Raw genomic sequence first — 25,936 nt, forward strand, 5'->3', positions numbered from 1 at the left:
CGAACAGGAAACAGCGGAGAAAGATGAGAAGCAACGCCAGACAACACAGCCACGCTTGGCACCACCGCAAGCTTCCTATTGGGCGCCGCCAACCTCACCCCTAGACTTTGCACGACTGAAACTTGTTCGCTGCTGGCTAGTCCGTTGTATGACGTTTGAACTGGGGGGAGACCCAGAGACACTTTTTTTTTTTTTTTGGCTCTTTTTCACAGCAAAAAGCCAAGGTCACTCAAAGCTTCCCGTCTCCTTCCGGCAGTATTTTAGTGAGGCAGATCCAAGGCGATGCAGTCATGGCAGGGTAAGCGACCGCCGGTAAAGCTGGATTGAGGCTTTCAGCAGCCATTGACAAGCTGAGAGTGGTGCTAATGTGCCCATATATCGACGTAGCTGGATGGCACTGGCGGGTTGAGGTGGATGTAATGTTGGCTCGCTCGGGGTTCAGATATGTACCTTTTCTATGTACCTTGCGCTACCACCGTTCGTCCTTGCATGTATCCGGGAGGCCGCCCATGCATCCAAAAGTGTCATTCCTCTCTCCCGTCCTCCCTCCCTCACCAGTCACCACCACCACCACCACCACCTACCACAACCATCAGAGACTGAGTGTCTGTTTCGTCCCGTCCTACTCTGTATTTCTCTGGGTACCACAACCTCCGTCCCACGTTCTCCATATTAGCCTGACAGGAAAGGGGGCTGTGTTCGTTTCTTGTTCAACCACTCTCCCAGCCAAGACTTATTTGCCATCGCCTGAACTCTTGGAACACGGCTTTTCTGGACATATCGCTGCCGTTGCTACTTTTCTGGCAATAATTACACCACGAGCACTGCCAAGCAGAGTCACCACCAGACTCTCAGGCTCGCCTCACCTTTTTGGATCACCGCAAAGGCTACCAATTGGCCTTGCCTTTACCGATACACACCATCTCTTTCAAACAGCCACCCTCCCACTCCCCGTAGCCGTCGTCGAGTCGAGTCGAGTCGAATCGCTCTGCCTCCTGCAGTCGTGCTGCAGCAGCATCCATCGTCACGCTCACCCGCACGTACAATCCCCCAAATCCACTTGGACCACCTCGGTCGATACGCCCTCCACATAGATCCCTTTGCATTTTGGACTTGGCGCCCAACAGTGCTTGACATTGCCTCGCATCCATTGGATCACGCCGTCACTGACCGTCTGCTACCCCACTCCCTTTGCCGTCGGGCGGCGCAGGCACAGGGCCTCGAGCAGAAATCTCATCCTGTCCGTTGCGACTATCACTATCGGAAATACCCACGCAAAAGCTTTGTTTGCAGGTTGGAAGTTGGGACTGTCGCCCGTGATAACAAGGTCAAAAAGGCCAAGCAATTCTGAAAGTCACTCACCGGCGACATCATGGTGTGTAAGTACATTAAGATTTCTCTCCCTGCTTGATCTACCTTTACCTCCCACGTCCGTATCTGCTTTGAACTTGAACCCAGCCCAAAGCCCCAATCCCGTCTTGTCCCTTTTACCCTACTTTACCTGCCTTACCACCTTACCGACTTCCTGCGCCTACGGATATTTCTTCCACTTCTTCCACTTTCCCACCCTTCCGCTGCGACATTACCTTAGTGCTACCCCAGCAAGCCCCGTTGGACCTTCTTTCCGCCCCATGTCCTAGGTCGAGAGGTGCATCCCTCCACTGGACACCTTCAACTTGGCGCGCCAAGGGTTTTTCTTACCACGGGGTGAAAGTCATTCACCTCTTTTCCCTCCTCCAAGCCACATTCTGGCATCGTAACCACCCACCACCCACTTCCGTACTCTTCTTCCATTCTTCCACCCACATCAAGGGTTGGCGCGCACAAATTATCAGGTCGCCTTATCCCGCGCATGGGTCGTCACTCCCTTGTCTTTTCTTCCCATTCTCGCCTCTTTCTTTTACTCGCCGGACGCCTTACACCAAAATATCTGCCTTCCCATCCATCACGAGCCGCGCGACAGGCAATATTCCTTCTACATAGTGGTGAGGGCTCCGGCTAATTATGACGGCGCCATGTCCGACGATTCAGCGAACCAGCATTTCCGCGGACAGGTCCGCTCTTGGGGAACCGCCAACAAACCCAATGGTCGCGAAGGCGACGTGAACGAGAACTCGCCTCTTCTCTCAAATGGCAACCACTCAGGCAACAACTCAGGCAACCACGATAGCCACATTGTCAACGGCGACGGGGGCAACAAGACCCTGAAATTTCTCTTCAACTCGACGCAAACACCTGGCACCGACAGCCCCAATGCCGCCGTCAGATATGCGTCGCACGCTTGGCACGTCACCAAGGTGTCCCTTCTGAGTAGTAAGTTCAACCAGTGACATGGCGATACTATTGCTTGCCTTGCGCCGCCATGTGCTAACGAACCGTCTCCAAACAGACTATGTCAACTTCCTACTTGTCATGGTGCCTATTGGCATTGTGGCCGGAAAGTTGCACTGGAGCCCAGTCGCCGTATTCACCATCAACTTTTTCGCCATTATCCCCCTCGCCGCTGTTCTGTCCTTTGCGACTGAACAAATCTCAATGAAGCTGGGCGAGGCACTTGGAGGCCTGCTCAATGCTACCTTTGGAAACGCCGTCGAGCTGATTGTCAGTATTGTCGCCCTGAAGGAGGGCCAGATCGAGGTTGTCCAGTCGTCCATGCTGGGCTCCATTCTATCCAATCTGCTGCTTGTCATGGGCATGTGCTTCTTCTTTGGCGGCATTGTCAACATGCGCGACAGAGTTACTGGCCAGGGCATGGAACAGAGCTTCGCCTCTGCCACGGCGCAGACCACTTGCTCGCTGATGACGCTGTCTTCGGCATCGCTCGTTATCCCTGCTACGGTAAGCAATCCCGACAGGGTTTGGCACCCCCGCGCTCAGTGACTAACAATCTCTCGTAGCTCTACTCGGTGCTCGACAAGGCCGAAAGTGCCGAAAAGGAGCACAGCATCTTGGTGCTCTCCCGCGGTACCGCCATTATCCTGCTGTTGCTTTATGTCTTGTACCTCTGGTTCCAGCTACGCACTCACCCTAACCTATTCGATGCTGAGATCCAACACCACCACGAGGAGGAGGCTGAGGAGCCTATTATGGGCCCTATTGCGGCGGCCATCGTTCTCGTCGTCACCACCGTCTTGGTCGCGCTCTGCGCCGACTACCTCGTCGAGAGTATCGATCCTATCGTCGAAACCGCCCACATCAGCAAGAATTTCATTGGTCTCATTCTTATTCCTATTGTCGGCAACGCCGCAGAACACGTCACGGCCGTCGTCGTAGCTATCCGCAACAAGATGGACCTGGCCATGGGTGTTGCCATTGGCTCTAGCATCCAGATTGCGCTTCTCGTCACCCCTTTCCTCGTCATCCTTGGATGGGCTGTTCTTGACAAGCCCATGACTCTTCACTTTGAGACTTTTGAGACCGTCGCCTTCGCCTTCTCTGTGCTGGTAGTCACGTACACTGTCCAGGACGGCAAGTCCAACTACTTGGAGGGTGCCATGTTGCTCGGCCTTTACATTATTATCGCCTTGGCTTTCTACGTTAGCCCTAGCGACGCTATCGACAGGGTGCTGTCCGTTGTTCAGGGTTGAGGTAACTGAGCGCTGGAAATGCCGAAAGTTACGAAACGAATAACAAGGCGCAGTCCGACAGCCTTGTTTGTCCACGTTGGCAAACAACTAAGCCTACCACTATATTCGAGTATGCGAACTGACGCTGTTGTTGATTACGGGACGATACCCAACAGTCACGTCGAGCCCACAGAAACCGAGTGACTGAATATTCTATCTTTGGGGATGATGTCCCCGGTGAGCATTTCCCTTGTGTACGTAGTCCGAACTGTATTATACTATTCCCTTTGTGTGGCCTTCTGGGAGGCCTCGATCTCAGGTCTCCTTGCAAAAATGGAGAAAATTGAATGGAGCAAAGGAAGAGAAAGAAAGAAAACATCGTTGGTTCGCAAGGTCCGTGTCTGCTAGTCTTTGTCCCGAATAAGAGAGAATACCATTATCTTCTAAAAAATGAAGAATATACTTTTGTATTTGCCTTGACGCCATGGATGTGATCCCGGAAATGGTCATGACGTAATCTGTCTGGTGACAAGTAATAAAACCAAAAATTGTCCAACACGCGACGTCTCTTGCCTGTGGCCTTGTTCCCGCTCTCTACATTGTCGGTCTGGACATGGGCGCAATGATGCCCTGCTTCTTGAGCACGCGCGGCTTGACCGCCGCCTGGTGCGATTCCTTGGTGACCCATTCCGGGCCCAGGGGTAGGCGCAGCGAGCGCTCGTACTGCTCCTTGGACTCGAAGGGGTGAGGGAGTTGCGTAGCGAGATACTTGTCATTCTATGAGTGGATGTCAGTAATGGGTTTTGCCCTTGGTTTTCATTTTTCCCTGCACAGGAGACAAGTGATGGAGGCTACCTTGCAAAGGTAGACATTGAAAGGAGAGAAGAGAGCAAAGGTGGGGGGGGGGGTATATAAGAAGTAGATGGGAAAAGGAAACTGTACCTTCTTGACGCGCTTCTCGCTGATAATGACCCTATCAAGCTTGGCGTCCTTGCGGTTCGCCTTCTTGACGCCCTCGACCTTTGTCACGAACCGGCCCTGCTGGCGCTTCTTCTCGCGCGCGCTCACGCCGTCGCCGACCCAGCCGCCCCAGCCGGGCAGCGTGTTGTCAATGACCTTGTCGTCGTCGGCGGCCTGGATCTCGTCTTTTTCTTTGGCAAAGTCGACGACGACGTCGTCGCCTGCGAAAGCCTTGTCCATTTGCGAGATGTCGCGGATGGCGAGGGGGAGGTGAGCGTCTGCGTCGTCAGAGGAGGAGTCCGCGTCGGATTCGTCGGCGAGGGTTGATGATTTTGGTTTTGTTGCCAAAGACTTTGACTTGGACTTCGAGGCGGAGGAGGAGGCTGTGATGGCGAGGGTGTTGTCTAGGTCTTCGACGCGCGCGCCGCTGGACTTGCCGCCTGTTTTGGCGGACTTCTTGCGGGGGCCCGAGGACCAGGCCGAGCCTGTCGTCGAGGGCTCCGCGGTGACAGAGAAGCCAGTGTTGACGGCGCTGTTGTCGGGGCCGTCATCTTCGTTGTTGTCGTCATCATCTTGAGCGGCGGCGGCTTTCCTATGCTTCCTGGATAGGGCCGGGACAGAGATGGCGGGTTGCGCCGCGCTGCCGTACTTTTTGCGGCCGACCTCTGTGACTTCCTCCTCGTCACTCTGGCCCTCGCCGTCAGAGTCGAGGTCCCGACGGATCTGCGCAATGAGCTCGTCGTTGGCCTTCTTCTGCTGGGCCTCGGCCTTTTGCATAAACTTCATCTTCATCAGGTCGGATTGGGGGGCATCGTCCTCCTCGTTCTCGAGGCTCTCGAGCTGCTTCAGCAGTCTTCTGTTCTCCCTGCCGCCGCTGCCACTCTCCTCGTCTTCGCTACCGCTGTCGTCATCAGAAGACCGGTCCTCCTCGGATTCACCCGCCCGACCCTCCTTCCGCCTCCGAAGCTCTTCCTCGCGGCGCGCCATATCGTGCAGACCGGCGCGGTACTCATCGTCCCAGACGGCGCGCTTGTTGGACGACCCAAGCTTGGCCCACTTGGAGTCCCGATGCCTTGCGCCGACGCGCTCGAGGACCCTTGCGCGGTCCTGCGCGTCCCGCTCGGCCTCCGAGTCGACGTCGATATCGCCGCTCTCGGCCATGGCCTCGTGCAGCTTCGCCGCCTCACGCTCCTTCTCCTTGCGGTGGACGCGGTGATACGCTTTGGACTTGATCTTCTTGATGCGGGCCGCGCGCTTGGTCTCGCGGGAGGCAAGCTCCCTCTCGCGCCGGCGCTGGTGAATCAGGTCCTTCAAGGCCTCCTGCGACATGCCCTCCTCGCGCTCGGCTTTCGCGCGGGCGTTTTCTTCCTGCTTATTCATCGCGAGACCAGAGGCTTGCATGATGTTGAGAATCGTCTGCTCGAGCTCGGACCCCGTCGAGGTCTTGGCCGTGATGGCCTGCAGCTCGCGGTTGTCGAGCCCCTCGTCGGCGGCGTTCTGCGGTAAGGGGAAGACGAGGTGATCGGCGCGGCGGTTCTGCTTCACAGTCTCCTGCCACCGGCCAATGGTCTCGCTGGCCTTGTCGTAGGCCGCCGCGCGCGCGAGGCGGTCCTGCTGCCTCTTGTACAGGGGTACCTCGAGCTTCTTGCCTGCCCCGGGGCGGGATGCCTCCTTTTCCTCCTTGGCCATGAGCTTGACCGACTTGCGCATCTGCGCGTCCTTGACGCCCGAGAGACCCAGGTCCTTGAAGCTGATCTTTTGCTTCTGCTTGGTAGGCGCCGCGTCCTTGTCGTCGTCGCCGTCGCCGCCGAAGCCGGCGATGAACTTTTGGAGATCGCCGAGCTTAGAGGGGTCCGCCTCCTGATCGTCTTCGTCCTCGTCCGAGGAGGGCGGGCTCTCGGCTTCGGATTCTGAGTCGTCGGAGTCGTCCTCGCCTTCCTGGTCGGCCATGGACTCGTCGGATTCGTACTCGTCCAGGGCTTGCGCCAGGTCTATCGCGTCCTCGCCGAGGGACTCGTCGTCGTCTTCGTCTTCTTCTTCGGAGTCGTCCTGAATAATTTGGTCAGTTGGAAGAGCCCTCATAGGCATGCGAAAGACTCTAATCGCCACAAACCTGCTTTCCCTTCTTGCCTTTACTGCCTCCGAATGCGTAGCCCTGGAAATCCTCGTGATCGCTGTCTCCAAAGGCCTCGTCACTGTCGAGTTCCGAATCCTCGTCCTCGTTGACGCCATAATGCCACTCGTTTCCGTCGCTGTCGCTGCCGTACTCATCCGAATCATCACCCCCGCCGCCGCCAGCAGAGGGCTTGGCCTTCTTCCGCCTGGGCTGGTCGTCGTCCTCATCATCGTCCTCCTCTCCGTCTTCATCGTCGTCGTCGTCCGCGGCGCGGCGCTTCTTCCGGGCTTCCGGTGCGGCCTCGATCTCGCGGAACCGTGGCGTGCGCTTCTCCTTGGGCGCGTACAGCTCCGAGGCGGTGGTGAAGGCGTCGAGCGCCTTGACTTGGGCCTTGTTTTTCGACTTGCGAAAGTTCTTTGTCGCTGGCTTCGAGGACAACAGCGGTCGCCCGTGGGCTTGCCGCCCGTGAGATTGCCGACCAGGGGGCATGTTTTGTAAGTAAATTTGAGGAGGAAAAGAAAGAGTTTTGGTTGGGGCGAGGAGACGAGAAAATGTGAGTGTTGAAAAGTCGTCGGCCTTGTCCCGCCTCAGCTCGGATTGCACCGCACACACCGTTCGCTCCCCAGAGCACTACGCCCGAGCATGGGCAACTTTTTCAAATTCTGCCATAGTGGGCGTAAGGCGGTGAACAAGAAATTTATAGCGGGGCAATATCGAGAGGACCCCTGCTTAAGGTGTCGGATTCCAGGGCCCCAGGGGTCCCTCAGCGATCGAACAAGTGAGCCCACTTTCCACACTGTTCAAGCCGAGGGACCCGGAACTAGCCAGGCAGGGAAGCCCGACCACTAGGCTGCGCTGGATTTCCAAATAAATTATTCCATGAATCGTTTATACCTACGGTCCCTCTCCTCACCACCAGGCTGTCGCGAAATACCATCGCCACCACCACCACCCCCTCCGTCAATATGGCGTCTTTCGCACCAGGCCTACGGAGGCTCGCTCTGAGAGCATCGCCCTCGCTCTTCGTGTGCCGCCAATGCCAGCGCCAGCAGCCGCAATGGCGCTCGTCCCCGTCCCGCGTCCTCAACACCATCGTACGATCCCACCAGCAGCAGCAGACCCGAAGCTTCAACCAGACCAAGGCACCGCTCAACTTCAACAGCAACGCCGTCATCGCAGACAAGGTGGCATCCCCGATCGCCGAGGAGGCCGCTGCTAAGGCCAAGGAGGGCACCAAGCAGAGCGCGTGGCCCGAGACAAACTCCAAGTCTGTGGGATACTGGCTCGTCGGCAGCGCAATTAGCGTCTTTGGCATCGTCGTCTGGGGTGGCCTCACACGATTGACTGAATCTGGGTAATTCCCCTTCCCGCCTTCGGCTCAGGTTTCTACTACTACTTCTTGCGGATATAGGGAGCTAATCCCTCCCAATATAGCTTGAGCATCACCGAATGGCGTCCGGTAACCGGCTCCATGCCCCCGCGGAACCAGGAGGAGTGGGAGTCCGAGTTCGAAAAGTACCGCGCATCCCCCGAGTTCAAGCTCCTCAACCCACACATGGATCTGGCCGAGTTCAAAAAGATTTACTTCATGGAGTGGTCCCACCGCCTCTGGGGCCGCCTCATCGGAATGTCCTTCGTCCTGCCCACGCTCTACTTCATCGCCCGTCGCCGCGTGACCCCCAAGATGGCTGTCAATCTCTGCGGAATCTCCTGCCTCATCGCCTTCCAGGGCTTCATCGGCTGGTGGATGGTGAAATCGGGCCTCAAGGACGACCTCTTCGCCCCCGGCTCCCACCCCCGCGTCTCCCAGTACCGCCTAACCGCCCACCTCGCCACGGCCTTCATCTGCTACTCCTGGATGCTCGTTTCCGCCCTCACCGTCTTCCGCACCCGTCGCCTGGTCGCCGACCCCGTCGCCGCGACAAAGGTCCTGGCCGCCCTCCAGAACCCGGCCATCAAGACATTTCGCCGCCTCTCCTTCGGTCTCATCGCCCTCGTCTTCACCACCGCCATGTCCGGCGCCCTCGTTGCCGGCCTCGACGCCGGCCTCATCTACAATGAGTTCCCCTACATGGGCCTGGGCCTGACCCCGCCCTCCGGCGAGCTCTGGGATAAGTTCTACTCCCGCAAGGAGGACGGCTCCGACCTGTGGTGGCGCAACATGCTCGAGAATCCCAGCACCGTCCAGCTCGACCACCGCATCCTCGCCATGACGACCCTCTGCTCCATCCTCTCCCTCTTTGCCTACTCCCGCACCGGCCGCGTCGCCGCCGCTCTCCCCAAGAACGTCAAGAAGGGCGTCCTGGGCACCGTCCACCTCGTTCTGATGCAGGCCGCGCTCGGCATCAGCACACTCATCTACATCGTCCCCGTTCCCTTGGCTGCGGCTCACCAGGCCGGCGCGTTGGCGCTGCTCACTGGCGCGCTAGTCCTCGGACACCGTCTGCGCGTGCCAAAGTCCACGCTGGCCATGATCCAAAAGCGGATGAAGGCGATCAAGCGAGTTTAGGTCGTCAGGCAGCGATCTATTTTCCTAGTTACAGCCACAATTTTGGTTTGACTGCATTTTAGCAGCGACAGCAGTTTGCATTTTGGCACATACGATACACACAAAAGCAAGTAGATATGTATAACACTGTAGCAACAAATGGACGGACACGGCCAACCCTTTGAGGTGGTCAACATGTATCTTCAGCTTATCCCATTCAAACTTTTTGTCTTTTTTTGTTAATAGAAGCTCAACTCTAGACTATGGAACGTCTTCCGGATATCACTGCCCAAGCTCACGTTTTTCTTGCGTGCTTCACGGCTTCACTTGTAGAGAATCAAACAAGGCGATCCGTCTTGACATCCGATTCCAAACATCGGGAGAACTCTCTATTTGTGGGCTGTGGTGTGATGTTAGTCGAGACTCCGTTGCAATCAGAGAGGCAGACAGGACTTACCAATTCCCTCCTCAGGGACAGGCTTGACACCGACAACCTCGGCCGCGGAGGCCTTCTTCTCACCCTGCTTCTCCTCCTTCATGAAGGGGAAGGCGAGCACCTCACGGATGCTATAGTTGTCGGTCAAGAACATGACCATTCTGTCGATACCCATACCCCAGCCACCGGTGGGCGGCAGGCCGTACTCGAGCGACATGCAGAAGTTCTCGTCAATGAGCTGGGCCTCGTCGTCGCCCTGGTCCTTTTGGCGGGCCTGCTCTTCGAAGCGCAGCCTCTGGTCAAAGGGGTCGTTCAACTCGGTGTAGGCGTTGACAATCTCCTTCTTGCACACAAAGGCCTCGAAGCGCTCGCACAGACCGGGGATGTCGCGGTGGTACTTGGCGAGGGGGCTCATGACCTGCGGGTGGCCAAAGATGAAGGAGGGGTTGACGCACTGCTCCTCAATGTACTCGCCGACGAGCTTGTCAATCATGCGGGCGTTTGTCAGGGGCGGCGAGCACTCGAGGTTCATCTTCTTGAGGACCTTTTGGAGGAACTCGTTGGTCTCGGGGGTGTGCAGCTGGTCGGCGGGCGGGAACTTCTCGCCCGTGGCCTTCTCGAGCTCGGGGATCATTTCGAAGCGCTTCCAGGGCTTTTCCCAGTTGACCTCGTAGACCTCGCCGTGCTGGGTGTGGAACTTGGTCTTGTAGCCGCCGGTGAGGTGCTTGACGAGGCCACTGACGAGCTCTTCGGTCAGGTCCATAATGTCGTAGACGTCGGCGAAGGCTTGGTAGAACTCGCAGGTGGTAAACTCGGGGTTGTGCGTGAGGTCGATGCCCTCGTTTCTGAACTGACGGCCGAGCTCGTAGACGCGGTGGAGGCCGCCGACGACGAGCTCCTTGAGGTAGAGCTCGGGAGCTATTCTCATGAACATTTGCATGTCGAGGTCGTTGTGGTGCGTCTTGAAGGGGGCGGCGGTGGCACCGCCGGCGATGGGACCCATCATTGGCGTCTCGACCTCGACGAAGTCCCTGTCGTCGAAGAAACGTCTGATGTAGGTTACCATCTTGGATCTTGTGATGAGGATCTGGCGGCTCTTGTCGTTCATGATGAGATCGAGGTAACGCTTGCGGTGGCGCTCCTCGTGGTCCTTGAATCCGTAGTACTCGTCGGGGAGGGTGTGCAGGCAGGGAGTGAGGAGAATGAACTCGGTCGCGAAGATGGAGAGCTCGCCCTCCTCGCCCTTCTCGATCTTGGACTTGGGTGCCGTACGACCGGGGTATCCGATGATACCAACAATGTCACCTACGCGCGGTCAGTACCCCATGCTTTCCCCAGTCGCAGGTTTCAATGCTTGCCTCGGCGAAGGTGGACGTGCTGGTCCTCGAAAGACGGGCTTCCCTCTGCGATCTCTTGCGCCTGGGCCATGACCTGGACCTTGACGCCCTCAGCGCGGATATCGTAGAAGAAAAGCTTGTTGCCGGAGGCACGCTTGTTGTAGATACGAGCGCCCACGCGGACAATCTTCTCCTTGTCATGCTCGCCAGACTTGAGGTGGCCAAAGTCCTTGACAAAGTTGCGCAAGTCGTAGTCGGCTGCACCGGTATCAGTATGAGGATCCAGGGAGTATGGTGTTCGCAGATCTCACTGTGGAACTTGTGGGGATAAGGGTTGGGAGACTTGGTCTCGCGCAGCCTGTTTCCATACTGTCAGTCCATGCAATTATTTTCTCTCAAAGCTCCCCACGTGAGCAACTACACACTTGTTAATGGCGCGAGATCGGTTCTCAAAGTACTGGCTGGGGTCCAGGTTCTTCTCGTCGGCCTCGGCGTTGCCCTTCTTGGCGGCGGCAGGCTTGGGAGGGGCGGCGGCGGCCTTCGCAGCCTTTGCAGCCTCTCTCTCGCGAGCCTTCTGGCGCTTCTTCAGCTCCGTCTTGGAGACCATCTCGCCGGTGACCTCATCCTTGAGAAGCTTGGCGGTCTCTTCGACCTTGAGGTCCTTGACCTGCTCGGTGGGGGGTTCGGGAGCACTTGAGTCGGCCATGATTGCGGTTTGCTGCGTTCACGAGAAGGTGTCAGAAAATCGATTCTGGCCAAGGGTGTGCGGGTGTTTCCCGTCGTTGAATCGGGCTTCGAAAGTTGACTCACCAAAATCTCCTGCGTCTCGCGATCGAAGTTTTGCCAGTCAAAATTAATTAATGCCGGGACGAGGGGCAGCAGTGCATTGGCTACAGCGGGGTAGTGCCATTGACTCATTTGCCCTGACTCACCGCCTTTGATGGAGGGGCAGAGTGGGCTGCTGGGGGAGGGGTGCTCTGTCTGCCTGGGCTGTGCCACGAGCAACTCAGCACTGTATTCTCGCACTGCTACCCCTGAGCCCCTGAATGACACTCATGATGTTGCAATAGCGCTTTCATCTGAGGTTAGGGTATCATAAAGCTGCTCGAATATGCTTTCTTTCTTCTTATGATGCCTCAATATGTTCGGGTAGATCTTGATTTTCCCAATGGCACCATTTTAAGTACTGATTTTGGCTCTCGCCATTGACAGCATGCTCCCCAAACCAATGCAGCTGGCTGCCAGGCCTCTTCATTCAACGTTCTTCAGGATGTCTCGGCACTATCTGGATGCGTATATGAAACTGATGAATATCTCATCATCTATAATGGAGTTGGTTCAGTATTTGGCAGCATCAACAATGCGCACGTGGGTCAGTCAAACGAGGAAACACACTGCGTATATCATATGGGGACAAGTCCAAGGTAATTTCAACCAAAACAGATACTTCGATATATTACAATCAAATGCAAAAAATCTCTACGTTTAAATTCTAGAAGGTATTGTTGGCTTGATCTTGAAAGACTTTTGATGGTGTTTCCGGTATTCGGACGTAAGGTGAACCCAGGACCTTCTTGAAACACGAGTATTCTACACGATTTTTCCAGACACTTACTTTTACGAGTATCAGTTGCTTGTCATTATACCTATAATCGAATCATCATGAGCATCTTGTTTTGATAAGACAGATCGGATGCCCGGAAAGAATGGCCAAGGCTCGCATTGGACGACATACTTTTTGTCGTCCTCTAATCAAAACTAAACAACTGTTGTACACCGTTCTCTCCTACACTTCTATAGGCATATGTGTTAAATCCTTAGCTTTATATCACTGGAATCATATGCTTTCAGAGTCAAGGGAACCTCTGTATGGCTCCTGCCTAACTAAGAGTACATTGTCGCCCGTCTCGTTCCTTCCATCGCAATGCGAATATCAAACCTGCCTCATCGTCGACATCGCAAATCGGGAAGGTTCCACGCTCTCAGCCTAACTTTCTTACTTTCTTTTCCAGATGCCCCTCTTTTTCATTCACTCCCAACCCACACCCGAAAATAAGGAGGAACCTCGCAAACATTAACCATGTCTTCCAAATCACTCGAAACCATGGAGGTATATATCCAAGAGAAGGCGGACGGCAGCGGTCCATCCGCATTCTTCGAGCAAGAACTGGCCACGGCGATGGCCGTCACCCGCGTCTCCAAGGCCTCGTAAGGTACTTTTGTATGCGTGTCATTTATCCAGGCTAACACGAGGGCTTAGTACTGGACTTATCCGCAGCCTTGGCGCTTTCTTTCAATTTCTCAGCAGCTTGGGCATTGTAACGGTCCCGTCAAGTGAAGAAGGACCCCCAGAGCTCTGGAAACACCATCACGAAGAGCTCAGAGACATGATCATGGAAATCTACGATTCAGCCGATAGGGTGCTCGCCATGGCCTTGCGAACCGATAAATACCTCTCTGCAGGATCGCACGAGGCGCTCATGACGCACATCTATGTTGTTCGCGAGGTCATTGGCCAAGTCCTGCCTCGAGAGCTACACGACAGTCTAGTCGGCAAGGGGAAAAGGGTAGCCAAATCTGATTAGCCGCTGGACAATAAGGAAGTCAGGCACAATCGGTTAAGCCTGGCTACAAGCGATCCAAAAGGGACCAACACGAGGGTTAGATGGTATAAGTGAGACATCCAGTCGCCGAGACGACACAAGAAGTTGCTATGGACTTATTTTGTTGCTCTTCGAAGAAGGCTCTTGGGGAGGCAAATGAAGTCCTAAGAATCGTACTTCTTCATGATTTCCTTCAACCGATCCAGAGGCAGTCCCTCAACCGTGTGTCCCAAGAAACCCGTCAGCGTCTCGGCCGAGCATAAGGCGTTGTAGATGCTCTCCTCGGTTGCATCCGCCGCTGCTTCCAGGAGCCCATTGATGCTCGTGTCGTCAATCGACTCAACCTTCAGTGCCTTGGCCTTGAATGGGTCCACTTCTTTCTTCTGCGAGGTGAGTGTCTGCACGGGAATGTGATTGCCCGTAGAGAAGGCGAGGAATATATCTCCGGAGGGGTTGTGACCGTAGCCGCCGACCCTCGCCAGCCCAACGGTGGCTCTCTTGGCGAGTCTCTGGCATTGGATCGGCGTCAGGGGAGCGTCGGTAGCAATGGTGACGATGATGGAACCGTCCTTTTTATCTTTGTGCGCCGCGATCTCGGCCAGCGTGTCGGTCTTCTCCTTCTCGAGGATGCGGCCGACGGGGAAGCCGCCGATGCGGAGGTGTGAGGCTCTGCCGTAGTTAGCCTGCACGAGCGCGGCTACGGTATAGTTCTTCTTGTTCCCCTCGCTGTCGAACCCTTCGACGAGACGAGACGAGGACCCGGTTCCGCCCTTGAACCAGTGGCAGATCATCCCCGTGCCGCCGCCTGTGTTGCCTTCGGGCACCGGGTCGTCGGTCACTGAGTCGATTCCCTTGGCAACGTCTGATGATTTGACAGCCAACTTGGAGACATCGTTCAGAAACCCATCAAAGGTCTCACCGACCACCGGGAGCAAGAACCATTCGATTTCCCCGTTCTCGTTGGAGTAGTGCTTAATGGCGTACTCGTAGATGCCGCGGTATGCGTCACCGACCGAGAAAGAGTTGGTCAGCACGATGGGGCTGGCGAGGAGACCGGTCTCCTCGATCCAGTGGGATCCAGTCAGTTCTCCGGAGCCGTTGAAGCGGAATATGCCAGCGTAGCAGGCTTCCTTGAACCACTCCCGGCGAGGGAGGATGACTGTTACTCCGGTGTTGACACCCTCCTCTGTGCGGATGCTCTGCGTCGAGGCGAGGACACCAGGAACATCGGTGATGGAGTTCTTGGGTCCCGCAGGCCACCTCCCGAGGTAGAGGTCGGGAAGGACGTCACGAATGCGGCCCCGGGGAGTGGATTGTGTGGACATGTTGATGACTTCGATCGAGTTGCTTTAAGTTGATGGTTGACAGTGAAAAGTGCCAGAACTGTGTTCCATAAATTCCAGTCGTGGTCGAGAGTCGCAACCACGGCCTTTATACCTCTCCGTGAATCCATCATGGTCAGCTAACGTGGAGGCTTGTCACAATGTTGCAAATGCTTGATTTTTTTCTCCGATGAAGGATCGAACGACAACCACCCATTGACTCAGGCCGCATCAGCGTGAGAGGGTATCATCGTTGGCCCATTGGCCAATTGAATTGTTGAATGAAATGCGAGACCGAACTTTTACGAATGCCCGGAGATCGCGCATGGTTTCAACTCCTTCGGCCAGCTTCTTTGGGCAGGTGGATTGCGAAGTGGTGCGCTACCTTGTAGTGGACGTACTCCGCTTACGTTGTCAGCGCGGGTGACGTGGGCTAGTCAACCGCGTGTACTGCTTTCTGACATGGAAAGCTGACATTTTTGAAATTACAAACGGTCCCGAAAAAGAAGCCTGGCGACAGGCTTCCCTGAATGCTTTCCGCATCACCAAATAGCTTTTGACGCACCCACGCACCCAACACCGGACGGAAAAGGGAGGTGATCAGGTACATGTACCTCGGCAAACGGGCCCCACACAGATCGCTCGGCCGGCAAGTGGGGTCGGAATGCGGGGAAGCTGCCCCAACCCCCGGAGTGACCATCATTACCAAGCTCCCTACCCAGGCTGAGAGCCCTGTGCGGAGGAGGTGCGGGACTTCAAACCCGACATCGCTCCTCTCACCTAGTATTGAAGCTTCATCATACACCCTCCTGTCCTCTCACATCCCACGTATACTAGAGTGAGCTTCTTTTCAACCGCCATATTGTAGAATATCCGGTGCATACCCAGCAGACCATTGACACTCAACACATCATCTCAATATCGACCATGACACCCTCGCTCCGGGTCATTCCTAACGTAAGCACTTCCCCCTCTCAACATAGATTCCTCACTCATATAAGGTCTACAGGCGGCGTCTCGTGCCGTATCCCTGCTGCGGACAATTCAGGCACATCCGCCATCATGCCCATGTCATACCAATCCCGGCCATCACCACCACCATAACCCTTTGCACTTCACGCCGAGACCCCTCCGGACGAGCAGCAACGGCGGTTATGCCACCCCCGTAGACGGCCCGCAGAAGGAATACGCCTTCGAGATGGCCGCATCATCCATCCGCTTCGGTCCCGGCTCGACGCAGGAAGTCGGCATGGACTTTGCCAACATGGGCGCCAAGCGGGTGGCGGTCGTCACGGACCCTATCGTCGATGGCCTCTTCGCCATGGAGCAGGTCCGCGAGGCCCTCGACCGCGAAGGCATCAATTACAAAGTCTACAACCAGACGCGCGTGGAGCCCAAGGACAGCAGCATTCGTGAGGCAATTGAATGGGCCCGTCCTTTTTCTCCTGATGCCTTCCTCGCCGTCGGTGGCGGCTCTGTCATCGATACCGCCAAGCTGATGAACCTTTACTCGTGCTACCCCGACGCTCCCTTTCTCGACTTCGTCAACGCGCCCCTAGGCAACGGCCGCCCTGTGGACAAGGCGTTGAAGCCGCTCATCGCTGTGCCTACTACCGCGGGAACCGGCTCCGAGACCACGGGCACTGCCATCTTCGACTTGGTTTCCAAGCGCGCCAAGACGGGCGTCGCCCACCGCAACCTGAAGCCCACTCTCGGAATTTGCGACCCGCTCAACACCCGCACGATGCCCTCGGCCGTGAAGGCCGCCTCGGGGCTTGACGTGTTGTGTCACTCCCTCGAATCCTGGACCGCAATACCATACCATGAGCGTGTGCCCCGGCCCAAGAACCCCATATTGAGACCCGCATACCAGGGCGCCAACCCCATCAGCGACGTCTTCTCATTCCATGCGCTGAGAGCCACGGTAAAGTATCTACCACGTGCTGTCAAAAACCCCGACGACTATGAAGCGCAGAGCGAGATGCTGCTCGCCGCGACGCTCGCCGGTGTTGGTTTCGGTAATGCCGGCGTCCATCTCTGCCACGGTATGTTATGAAAGCACAATGTTCTAGAGCGAAGGCCTCCCTAACATGAACTCAATAGGCATGTCCTACCCAATCTCGGGTCAGAACCCGGGCTATCAGCACGCAGGATACAAGGTCTCCTACCCCATCATCCCTCACGGTGTCTCCGTGGCTGTCACCTCGCCCGCCGTCTTCCGCTTCACGGGCGCTTCCAACCCGGAGCGCCATCTCCAGGCGGCAGAGGCTTTTGGTGTTGATGTCTCGCGCGTGCGCAAGGAGGACGCAGGGAAGGTTCTGGCCGACGCGCTGACAAAGTTCTTGGCGGACCTGGGCGACCAACCTGCCGGCATCAAGGAGTTGGGTTTCGGCACGGAGCATCTGGACGATCTTGTCGAGGGAACTATACCGCAGGCTAGGGTGCTGATGCTGGCGCCTGGTTTGGAGACAGAGTTGCAGAAGGAGAGGGAGCAGTTGAGAGGGTTGTTTGAAGATGCTTTGGTGCACTCATGAGTCTGGCATTGGTGAACCGCAGTGCGTAGTGACTGGAGCCAGGATGTACTCATGAGAAGAGAGTTTGAATAATCCAAGCAATATTTGGTCAGCTTTGGCAATGTTTTCTTGTTGTATCGATCGACGTTCTGGCATCAATCCCTCATCTGTCTTACGTTGAGGTTGATCCTCTTGTTTTGCATCCAGCCCTTCCACTCCTCATACTTAGCATCTTCCGCTGGCCAGTCAGCCAAATATTCCGGGCAAGTACCCTTCATGACCTTTGGCACTCCGTGCCACGCGAAACGCGAGTCCTTGGTCATGTAGATGGCGTCGCCGGAGCGAATGCGGAGAAGGAGATACTCCTTCCCCGTAGCAATCGCCTCTTCCGAAATCTTTTCCGGCTCATTCGGTGCGATCATGAAGAGGCCGTCGCAGCCGAAGCTCAGGCTGACGAGACCCTTGTCGGTCTCCTCGCTAACGTCTCGATGCATCATCATTGTGTCGCCCGGGGTGTAGAAGTTAACGATGGCCGCCTGGGCCAGGGTCTCTGGGAAGATGGTCTCCAGAAACTTTGCAATGTCTGACGGGAACTGGGGCGGGTGCTCTTCCGGGTATATGCGGTTCGTCCAGTCGTACTGTCCGCCTAGCGTGACCCAGTGAAGACGACGCTCCATGACCTGCTTGATCGATAGGGGCTTATGGACGGAGGGGTCTTTGGGAGTGAATATGGGCGCTGGATCGGGCGGGTATGAGAAGAATGATTCGGCGGATCCGTCTCCGGCTTTTGGGTACGGGAGGTCATAGTGGAGGTGAAGATTGGTTTGATGTGTTGGGACGCTCAGGTCTCGATTGATCATCAGTGAGAGTAGGGTCTTTTGCACCTCTGGAGGAACCAAGTCCGGTACAATGAGGAGGCCTTGAGAGATGGGGTTAGATGTGTTTTTTTCTATGAAAAAATGCCATCGCGTTTAAGTACCTGGAAGAAGTGGATGGTATAAGATCGGGACCTCCTTGAGTGACGATGTGTCGATGGCATCCGGGCCCAAGTGTGAGAAAGCAGCGGTCAGCTGGTCAACCGAAATCTTCCCAGCCAGTGAGAATTTCTCAGCTTGGTTAGGCGATCTGGGATCATCGAGAGAGTTCCCATTTATGAGTTCTTTTTGGTCTGCTCTTGAGTATCCCTTCCACTGTGCCCGCATCGCCTCCGATGGCTGCTCATGGGCGTCTAGCTCGACAATTTCAGCCGTCATTGTGGGGGGAGTGAATTGGTATTGGAAGCCCGTAGGGTTGGCGGATCGGTAGTAGGAAAAAGGGATCAGGTGTTATTGAGTTTTCCCATCCATCAATGATATATTCAGACAAGGTAGGTATAGTTATCCCCTGTCTTTTCTGCGTTTCCGCATCGTATGAGAACCCCAGGTGACTCTGCGGTACAAAATCAGGAGTGAGCCGGTCCGTGACCCCACCATCAACAGTGACCTTATCGCTATCTGATAGAGGATAAGCTTGTTATCGATGGGCTTTGGCGCGGACAGCCCACCAATGACCAGGGGAGCCCAGGCCACCTTCCGGACGCGACCCTGCCTCCAGCGGCCTTGGTTGGGTGAGATCAGATCGCGCCTTGTTTTTCTTCATTGCTAGTAAACAACGACAACGGATTGCAATTTTAGCACCACAAAACATCGCCCAATCCGCCAAACGCCAAACGCCCATCCCGCCTGGGCCTTTGCGACCGACATCGACGACAACACCCCATGGAGATTCTCCCCTTGTAACGGCAATTCGACTTTCCTGCGTTTCCCCCCTTCCTTTTTCTCCCGTGTGCATCTTGTTGCCCCCCTAACGACAACAACGTTCCTCCCTTTGGACTGATACTTTCTGCCCCGGAGAGACCCTCAGCTGTACCCCTCCACACACACCCTGAGGTTGCCACACAACGAATCTGAACCTACCCGAACAACAAAGGCCGCTCCGAACGTGACGACTGCCTTCGACACTCTCTGAATCACCACTCGAGCAGACTCGATTAATTCACTTGTCTTTTCGTTCAAGAATCGATCTCCCTGATAACTACGCCGCATTGCAGTCATGGAGAATTACCAGAAGCTCGAGAAGATCGGTGAAGGTAAGCAAGCCCGAGACAACTGCATCCTGGGCAGTTGATCCAGCATGGCATGACGCAACACCGGTTGGCAGTCACCTTTCACAAATAAATGCTGACTTGACCTTCCTCCACAGGTACTTACGGTGTCGTCTACAAGGCCCGGGACCTTCTCAATGGCGGTCGCATTGTGGCATTGAAGAAGATTCGCTTGGAAGCGGAGGACGAGGGCGTCCCCTCCACCGCCATCCGCGAGATCTCCCTCCTCAAGGAGATGCGCGACCCCACCATCGTGCGCCTCTTCAACATCGTCCACGCCGACGGCCATAAGCTCTATCTCGTCTTCGAGTTCCTCGACCTCGACCTCAAGAAGTACATGGAGTCCCTTCCTGTCAACGATGGCGGCCGCGGCAAGGCCCTTCCCGAGGGCAGCTCCGAGTACCTTGGCCGTCTGGGTCTGGGCCAGACCGTCATCCAGAAGTTCATGTGGCAGCTTTGCGACGGCGTTCGCTACTGTCACTCCCACCGGATCCTCCACCGTGATCTGAAGCCCCAGAACCTGTTGATCAATAGTGACGGCAACCTGAAGCTGGCGGATTTCGGTCTGGCGCGCGCATTCGGTGTTCCCCTGCGCACTTACACCCACGAGGTCGTCACCCTGTGGTACCGTGCCCCGGAGATTCTTCTCGGTGGACGCCAGTACTCCACTGGCGTGGACATGTGGTCCGTTGGCTGCATCTTTGCCGAGATGTGCACCCGCAAGCCTCTCTTCCCCGGTGATTCCGAGATTGATGAGATCTTCAAGATCTTCCGGTACGTATTTCTGTCAAGGAGCCCTTCTTCAACCCTGTACAAGTCGCTAAACACGTATACAGCTCGCTCGGTACGCCGACCGAGGATGTCTGGCCCGGTGTCACGTCGTACCCCGACTTCAAGAGCTCCTTCCCGAAATGGATCCGAGACGAGTCTCTGCCGCTCTGCACAAACCTCGACGCAGACGGCCTGGAGCTCCTTGAGATGATGCTGGTTTATGATCCGGCCAGTCGCATCTCGGCCAAGGCCGCCTGCAACCACCCGTACTTTGAGACATACCCCGACCAGCACTCTGGCCAGACCATCAGAAGCGGCGGTCGCATCAACGGACACTACGGCAACTAGGAGTTCCCCATGGTCCAGCTTGCAGCCCCGATGCAGCATCAGCGCTTCGGCCACTTCTAAGTTATCACTTTGGGTCCTTGCATCATACCTTCATTATACAGGGGAAGGGGAAGGGTTTTTTTCGGGGGCCGACCTGAGACAAGCAGCAGACTCTATGTTCAGTATCCTATTCGCTTTTCAGGATACTGCGAGAGTATGCTTGTCTCTTTTTTTGGTCATTGGAGGTTCACCAACACAAAAGCAGACTTTACCATTCTATCCGCTGAAGGGGGCGGGACCATGGCCAACTGTATGCATCGGGCCATGTTGGCAAGAGGCAACGGAAATCGCTGGCAACAGGCTCGGCGCTTGACAACTCGACAGCTCCTCGGATGCGAAGATGTGCAGTCACACAAGATGGTTGTCGGGACGTTGGATGTTGCGGCAGGAAGAGATGACGTGTGCAACTTGCTACTGTGTGTTTGACTCAGCAGCACATTGCACATCGTGGGACAAGAAATCATGGCCGTACCATCAGTCGGTCGTTCCGTCTCTGTGCCACCAGACAACTGGGGGAGGCAGCCTTCCCCCAGGAAACGAGAGAACAAGCAGAACAAAAACACCATCCCACACAAAGGAGGACTTGACTTCTTTAATTTCTTTTGTCGTAAACTTTAATGTACGGAGTAAGATGATGCATGAGGTCGGTTTCGGTAGGGCAGGTTAATGGAACAAAAAGACACGAACTGCATTCTGCATCCTTCCGCTAAAGTGCAGGTCACAATGTTCCATGTCCATCTGGGGGGTCGTCAGGTCTTTGAAGAAGTAGATGCTTCCAGACTTTACTTGATGGGCCTGCCTGTTGGCGTAGGGACTATCTCGACGCTTTCCCATCGTCTCTTTCCCGTCCTATATATTTGGAATTTGGAACGGCGGCGAATACTTTGCTGCATAAGCTCCAGGGGCAAGTTGTTGAGACGAACCCTTCGTGCATGAGCCTAGACCCTTTTGGTGTCATCACCTTGGGTGAAGATGAAATTAGCTCATCCGACCACGGAAGGTTTTCGCTAATCGTTCTGCCCAGCTTCCCGAGGAAGAGGTATAGATACCCGCTTGCTTACACATTCCCTCAGCGTCGATACCACCAACGGCTTATCTAGTCTTGTTGAAAGGCACATAGCGATTCCGCCCCCTTGGTTGCATTCAACAATTTGGGGTTCTGTGCATGCAGGGCAGCCAAAAAAAAAAAAAAGGTGTTCGAGACTGTGTTCTGCAACACAAGGACACACAGGTCTAGCGCAGGATGAGTTGGTTGGAATGTTGGGTAGCTAGTAGAGGCCAAGGGGAGCCACCTAGAGGGGTTTACAGCAACGCCGTTTCATCTTTCTCCCTTTCGAATGTAGGAAGTAGCGTGAAAAGGGGCTTTGCGGGTGGACGTATCTCGTGTCTCGTGTGTTTCTCTGGGATTTGAGAACTCTATGCCTGCCAACGGTTCTTCTCCTTGCCCCCCACCCCCCCTCCCCTTCCGGCCGCTTGGAGCAGTGGAAGACGAAATTATATCACTCGGGTCAAACTCCCTGAGCAAGCCTCGAATCAGTTTGATAGATCATACGAGAACCACTTGATCGTCGTGAAAGTGGTTCGCGATGTTGTAAGAAGCACTTTTTGTGGCTTGACCATGGCGTCCAGGTGCTTTATCGCCATGGTCGGAAATGGAGTGGAAAGGCTCGGATCGAATTCCGCACCCCCCGCCCCTTCTTTGAAGAAAAAAAACCCCGTCCGCGGAAAGTAATCCGCGCAAGTTCAGGCATCCCTGAGTTGAAGCCATCATGGGTGACTTTGACATTTCCGGTAGAGAGCGAGCGAGGAAGGCGAGGTGTCGATATTCCCATTTCAGCCCCAGATAGCTTTTCGTCAGCTCCTCTCCAGATCCGGATGAAAATCATTCGACTCCTAGTATATGAGAAGGAGTCATTCGAGTTTACGAAGCTTGTGCCTAGCCTGGAACCACGTTTGGTAAAATCATATCATTTGCCTCGCTGGTTAGTGAGCTTTAGTTTGAAAACAAATGAGCCGAACACGTCGCCTAAGGCGGAGAAGAAGCGTAGAGAGAGGGAAGAGGGGCGTGTGAGAAATTTCACAGGGAATGTCAAGTTGTTTCTCGATACCCGTTTTCGCGCACCAACGTCTAGGTAGAGAGATCTGTGTGAAAACTTCGGAGAACGTCCCATAGGCGGCGAAGATTTGAGATATCGTGAGGCGCAAAATACTGTTGAACACGTGGTAAATTGGCAATACAAATCAGAGATGTCTAGGGGACCAACTGGAATAACGGTGGCTTGGACTCACTTTTGCCGACCTGTCCGCTGGTGGTCCGTCCTTGTTTCTTTCAAAAGGGGAAAAGAAAGGGACAGCTTGTTTCGCCCATGCTCGAACGAGAGGGAATCTGCCGTCCCGCGCGGCAGTCGTCGGAGTGGTTGCCTTTCCCGGCGAAGTTGCTCGCCCTCGACCGGGTGTCTGCGAGATATTTTTCTCTCTTATTCCATTTCGTCGATTTGGGGGGGCGTGGTTGTCAAGGGAGAAGACTAGGTAAAGGAGGCTGAGGTATGGTACTACGGTACTTTGGGTAATCCACGTAGAAACGCTAGAAGGATCTTCGCGGAAAGGAACAAACCTAAGACATGAGAGGGGCATAAACATGTATAGCAAGCAACAAGGCAAAGTAGTGATGCTATGCTATCCCTAGTATGAAGGAGAAAAAAGCCAACGTATGTCGTATACCCCTTCATTGAAGATGTCAACCAATGTCAACTTTACACACCCCACCGCCCAATCGAAACACTTTCTCTGGCGTGGGAGAGGGCGAGGGGGCGGGAGTGTGGTGTGGACATACCCCTCTGAGCGCCCCCGCGATAGTCGCCTGCCCCGCAACTCGCCCCCGTTGGGGCCCCCCCCCCGGGGGGGGGGGGGGGGGGGGGTGGGGGGGGGGGGGGGGGGGGGGGGGGGGGGGGGGGGGGGGGGATAATGCATCGAAAGATCGCCTTCCAGATAATCGCACTACGAAACGGCTTCCGTTTTTGAGCAAGACCAGCGAGTGTGGGGGATCCGGGGGGATAGGAAAGAGACAAGAGAAGTGAAGGGGAGGATCTACATCGGATGCCGAATACGTGTGTGCTGTCCCCGGTCGTGGTGTGCTTGCAAAGCTGCATTCGCCGACTCCTCCATTTCGAGAGTGAGCGTCCAAAAAAAGACAATCGAAGTGTGCACAGATTTCACAAATCCTTCGACGGAAGACGATCGTCCCGTCCCGCCCCTTCAGGCACTACTGCATTAAATAGCTCCAGAACCCATTGTAGTCTTCTAGTAAGCAAGATGCTACCCATCCACGCCCGATACTTCCCTAGCCCCGACGAAACGGTTTCCGAAGCCGGATTCTTTCTCCCGCCAAAACAACCCAAGACATGATGACAACAATGGCGGGGGGGAAAGAAGGCAGGAGGAGTAAGCCATCAGCTGTTGAATTTCATCAATGATGATCCCAGAGATAAGATACCCCGAAAACAGGAAGGAGAGACGAAGCATTGCCTGACCGATGTCAGCTTGGCGAAAGATGATGGTAGTAAGGTACCGTAGCTTTCCCCAGACCGGCGAGCCGCGTGGTATTCTTCACCTGCCACTGCTGCTCGACCGTTCCCTCCTCCCCGCGCCCAACCCTGCCGAGACCCGGCGGCGGGAGACGATCCTCCCCGGACGGGATGGACAGAAATCCGATTACGCGATTAGTCCCCGAAAAAACCGACAAGTAACACAAATGTTCTGAAGACCACATCACCATAGTCAAGGGCAAAGGACGTTTCTAACCTCGACGAATTCCAAAAGGAGTAGCCATGACGAGCAGTACCAAACGTGACTGCGATCACCAGTCCGATAATATGTTGCACAAAAACGGACTAGAAAGTCCGCATATATGCTTACCTATATCGAACCAATGCCCTCGTCGAAGGAAGAAACAGCGCTGCTCGCTGACAAGAGATACGCGTGAGGCAGTAGAGATGAGATGGGACAAAGTACCACACCAACGATGACAACGACGACGACGACGACGACGACATATCACACATGGTTCAAAGGCTGAGCGGGCTAGGCCCCCAGAATGACCATCACAAGAAATGTCTCTCAAATGTGGTGCCTTTGCCGCGCCCGCCCCCGGCTCCGCATCTTTCCGTGTAATCGGGAGGAAAGGAGGGGGGGTTAGGCGATTTGTGTCTGATATTGTACCTAGCCTCCCCTGATAAAAATGTCACAAAGACAGTCTCCAAAGGATAATTGACCCGCCCGGGCCGAGACTCGCACGGGATAGAAACGACGCCTGGAGCCGTATGCAGTCTGGTCCAGTGCAGAACCAGGAACCGCGGCAAAACGGGTAAAAAAGATCCGTGTCCGTGTTTACTTTATTACCTTTCTCTCTCTCTCTCTACCGGCCAATAACGTAAAACAAGCTCCATGCCGTTTCCGGCGATTATCCATAGGTGTTTAAAGGAAAAAAAGGGGGGAAGAGAAGGTTTTCCTTTCTTACTGGTCTGGTACCGAACAAATAAAAACCGAGACAAAACAAAACAAACAGCGGGTAAATCGGAAAAGTCGGTTTCTTCTAAACAGTAAGCCAAGTAAGCACAAAGTAGGTAGGACAGGATAAGCTTCCTATCCGTCATAGGAACTTTTGTAGAAGAAAGGCCAGCAGAGTCAGCGGCAGTAAATTCCGACGAGGGCAGTAATTGGCCTTGAGGAGGAACAAAACGAGAGTGCAGCAGAGGGACGCGGAGTCAATACGTGAAACCCGCAAGTAGAAAGGGCTGCGGAAATTGCAGTCTTGCCCCTCTACGTAAGTCCTGGTGACGACGACGACTAAGAGGAGGAGAGGGAAGAGAAGAAGACTGTCAGTGAGTGTGCCACATCACACATAGTCACACGTCATTCGCGATGGGGGGGCGACGACGAAACATCACCAACTTCACACCAATCTAGGCCCGAATCCACCCACCAGAGGCCGAAATGAAGACCAACGTTTCCAGCTTTATCTCGATTATCGGGCTTGCGGTTCAGCTGCTGCCCCACTAGCTTACACTCATGCCTAATCCCCGGATTCCGTACCCGAAGGACTTGTTGGAAATGGTAAGACAGACCCGCCGACTGTTTCTTACGTGCGAAACTATGAGGATTCCCAAGGAACAAGTTTAAACGGGGAGGGGAGAGGGGATGATACCTAGGAAGGACAGGTTTGGGGGAGGCAAAAACCCGGGAGTCTGGAAAGTGTTCCAACACAGCCCCGATGAGTGAGACCTCCGCTGACGATT

General features: G+C 55.1%; 9 protein-coding genes across 9 annotated transcripts; 5 read left to right on the plus strand and 4 right to left on the minus strand.

Annotated features, from left to right (window-relative positions):
• Positions 1 to 1,372: 1,372 nt before the first annotated feature.
• CORC01_06698 (calcium/proton exchanger) lies at positions 1,373 to 3,587 on the plus strand (the record flags this gene model as incomplete). Its single annotated transcript, XM_022618337.1, has 4 exons — positions 1,373 to 1,379; positions 1,984 to 2,313; positions 2,390 to 2,838; positions 2,898 to 3,587. The coding sequence occupies 4 exons, from the start codon at positions 1,373 to 1,375 to the stop codon at positions 3,585 to 3,587; spliced, it is 1,476 nt and encodes a 491-aa protein (XP_022475181.1).
• Positions 3,588 to 4,160: 573 nt separating this feature from the next.
• CORC01_06699 (uncharacterized protein) lies at positions 4,161 to 7,131 on the minus strand (the record flags this gene model as incomplete). The annotated part of the gene is made up of 3 exons (XM_022618338.1): positions 4,161 to 4,343; positions 4,509 to 6,575; positions 6,640 to 7,131. The coding sequence occupies 3 exons, from the start codon at positions 7,129 to 7,131 to the stop codon at positions 4,161 to 4,163; spliced, it is 2,742 nt and encodes a 913-aa protein (XP_022475182.1).
• A 476-nt stretch (positions 7,132 to 7,607) lies between these two features.
• CORC01_06700 (cytochrome oxidase assembly protein) lies at positions 7,608 to 9,151 on the plus strand (the record flags this gene model as incomplete). Its single annotated transcript, XM_022618339.1, has 2 exons — positions 7,608 to 7,996; positions 8,077 to 9,151. 2 exons carry the CDS (start codon positions 7,608 to 7,610, stop codon positions 9,149 to 9,151), a joined length of 1,464 nt encoding a protein of 487 aa, XP_022475183.1.
• Positions 9,152 to 9,519: 368 nt separating this feature from the next.
• Positions 9,520 to 11,609, minus strand: CORC01_06701 (lysyl-tRNA synthetase; the record flags this gene model as incomplete). Its single annotated transcript, XM_022618340.1, has 5 exons — positions 9,520 to 9,530; positions 9,588 to 10,818; positions 10,941 to 11,161; positions 11,215 to 11,261; positions 11,329 to 11,609. The coding sequence occupies 5 exons, from the start codon at positions 11,607 to 11,609 to the stop codon at positions 9,520 to 9,522; spliced, it is 1,791 nt and encodes a 596-aa protein (XP_022475184.1).
• A 1,374-nt stretch (positions 11,610 to 12,983) lies between these two features.
• Positions 12,984 to 13,488, plus strand: CORC01_06702 (uncharacterized protein; the record flags this gene model as incomplete). The annotated part of the gene is made up of 2 exons (XM_022618341.1): positions 12,984 to 13,111; positions 13,164 to 13,488. The coding sequence occupies 2 exons, from the start codon at positions 12,984 to 12,986 to the stop codon at positions 13,486 to 13,488; spliced, it is 453 nt and encodes a 150-aa protein (XP_022475185.1).
• Positions 13,489 to 13,670: 182 nt separating this feature from the next.
• On the minus strand, positions 13,671 to 14,831 carry CORC01_06703 (peptidase family S58; the record flags this gene model as incomplete). The annotated part of the gene is made up of 1 exon (XM_022618342.1): positions 13,671 to 14,831. The coding sequence occupies one exon, from the start codon at positions 14,829 to 14,831 to the stop codon at positions 13,671 to 13,673; it is 1,161 nt and encodes a 386-aa protein (XP_022475186.1).
• Positions 14,832 to 15,755: 924 nt separating this feature from the next.
• Positions 15,756 to 17,362, plus strand: CORC01_06704 (iron-containing alcohol dehydrogenase; the record flags this gene model as incomplete). Its single annotated transcript, XM_022618343.1, has 3 exons — positions 15,756 to 15,785; positions 15,838 to 16,873; positions 16,932 to 17,362. 3 exons carry the CDS (start codon positions 15,756 to 15,758, stop codon positions 17,360 to 17,362), a joined length of 1,497 nt encoding a protein of 498 aa, XP_022475187.1.
• A 134-nt stretch (positions 17,363 to 17,496) lies between these two features.
• On the minus strand, positions 17,497 to 18,594 carry CORC01_06705 (alkylated DNA repair protein AlkB; the record flags this gene model as incomplete). Its single annotated transcript, XM_022618344.1, has 2 exons — positions 17,497 to 18,260; positions 18,321 to 18,594. The coding sequence occupies 2 exons, from the start codon at positions 18,592 to 18,594 to the stop codon at positions 17,497 to 17,499; spliced, it is 1,038 nt and encodes a 345-aa protein (XP_022475188.1).
• Positions 18,595 to 19,432: 838 nt separating this feature from the next.
• Positions 19,433 to 20,603, plus strand: CORC01_06706 (cell division control protein 2; the record flags this gene model as incomplete). Its single annotated transcript, XM_022618345.1, has 3 exons — positions 19,433 to 19,469; positions 19,583 to 20,258; positions 20,321 to 20,603. 3 exons carry the CDS (start codon positions 19,433 to 19,435, stop codon positions 20,601 to 20,603), a joined length of 996 nt encoding a protein of 331 aa, XP_022475189.1.
• Between the last annotated feature and the right edge of the window lie 5,333 nt (positions 20,604 to 25,936).

This window comes from Colletotrichum orchidophilum, assembly GCF_001831195.1.
Source record: "Colletotrichum orchidophilum strain IMI 309357 chromosome Unknown Scaffold_51.1, whole genome shotgun sequence".
Lineage (NCBI taxonomy): Eukaryota > Fungi > Ascomycota > Sordariomycetes > Glomerellales > Glomerellaceae > Colletotrichum > Colletotrichum orchidophilum.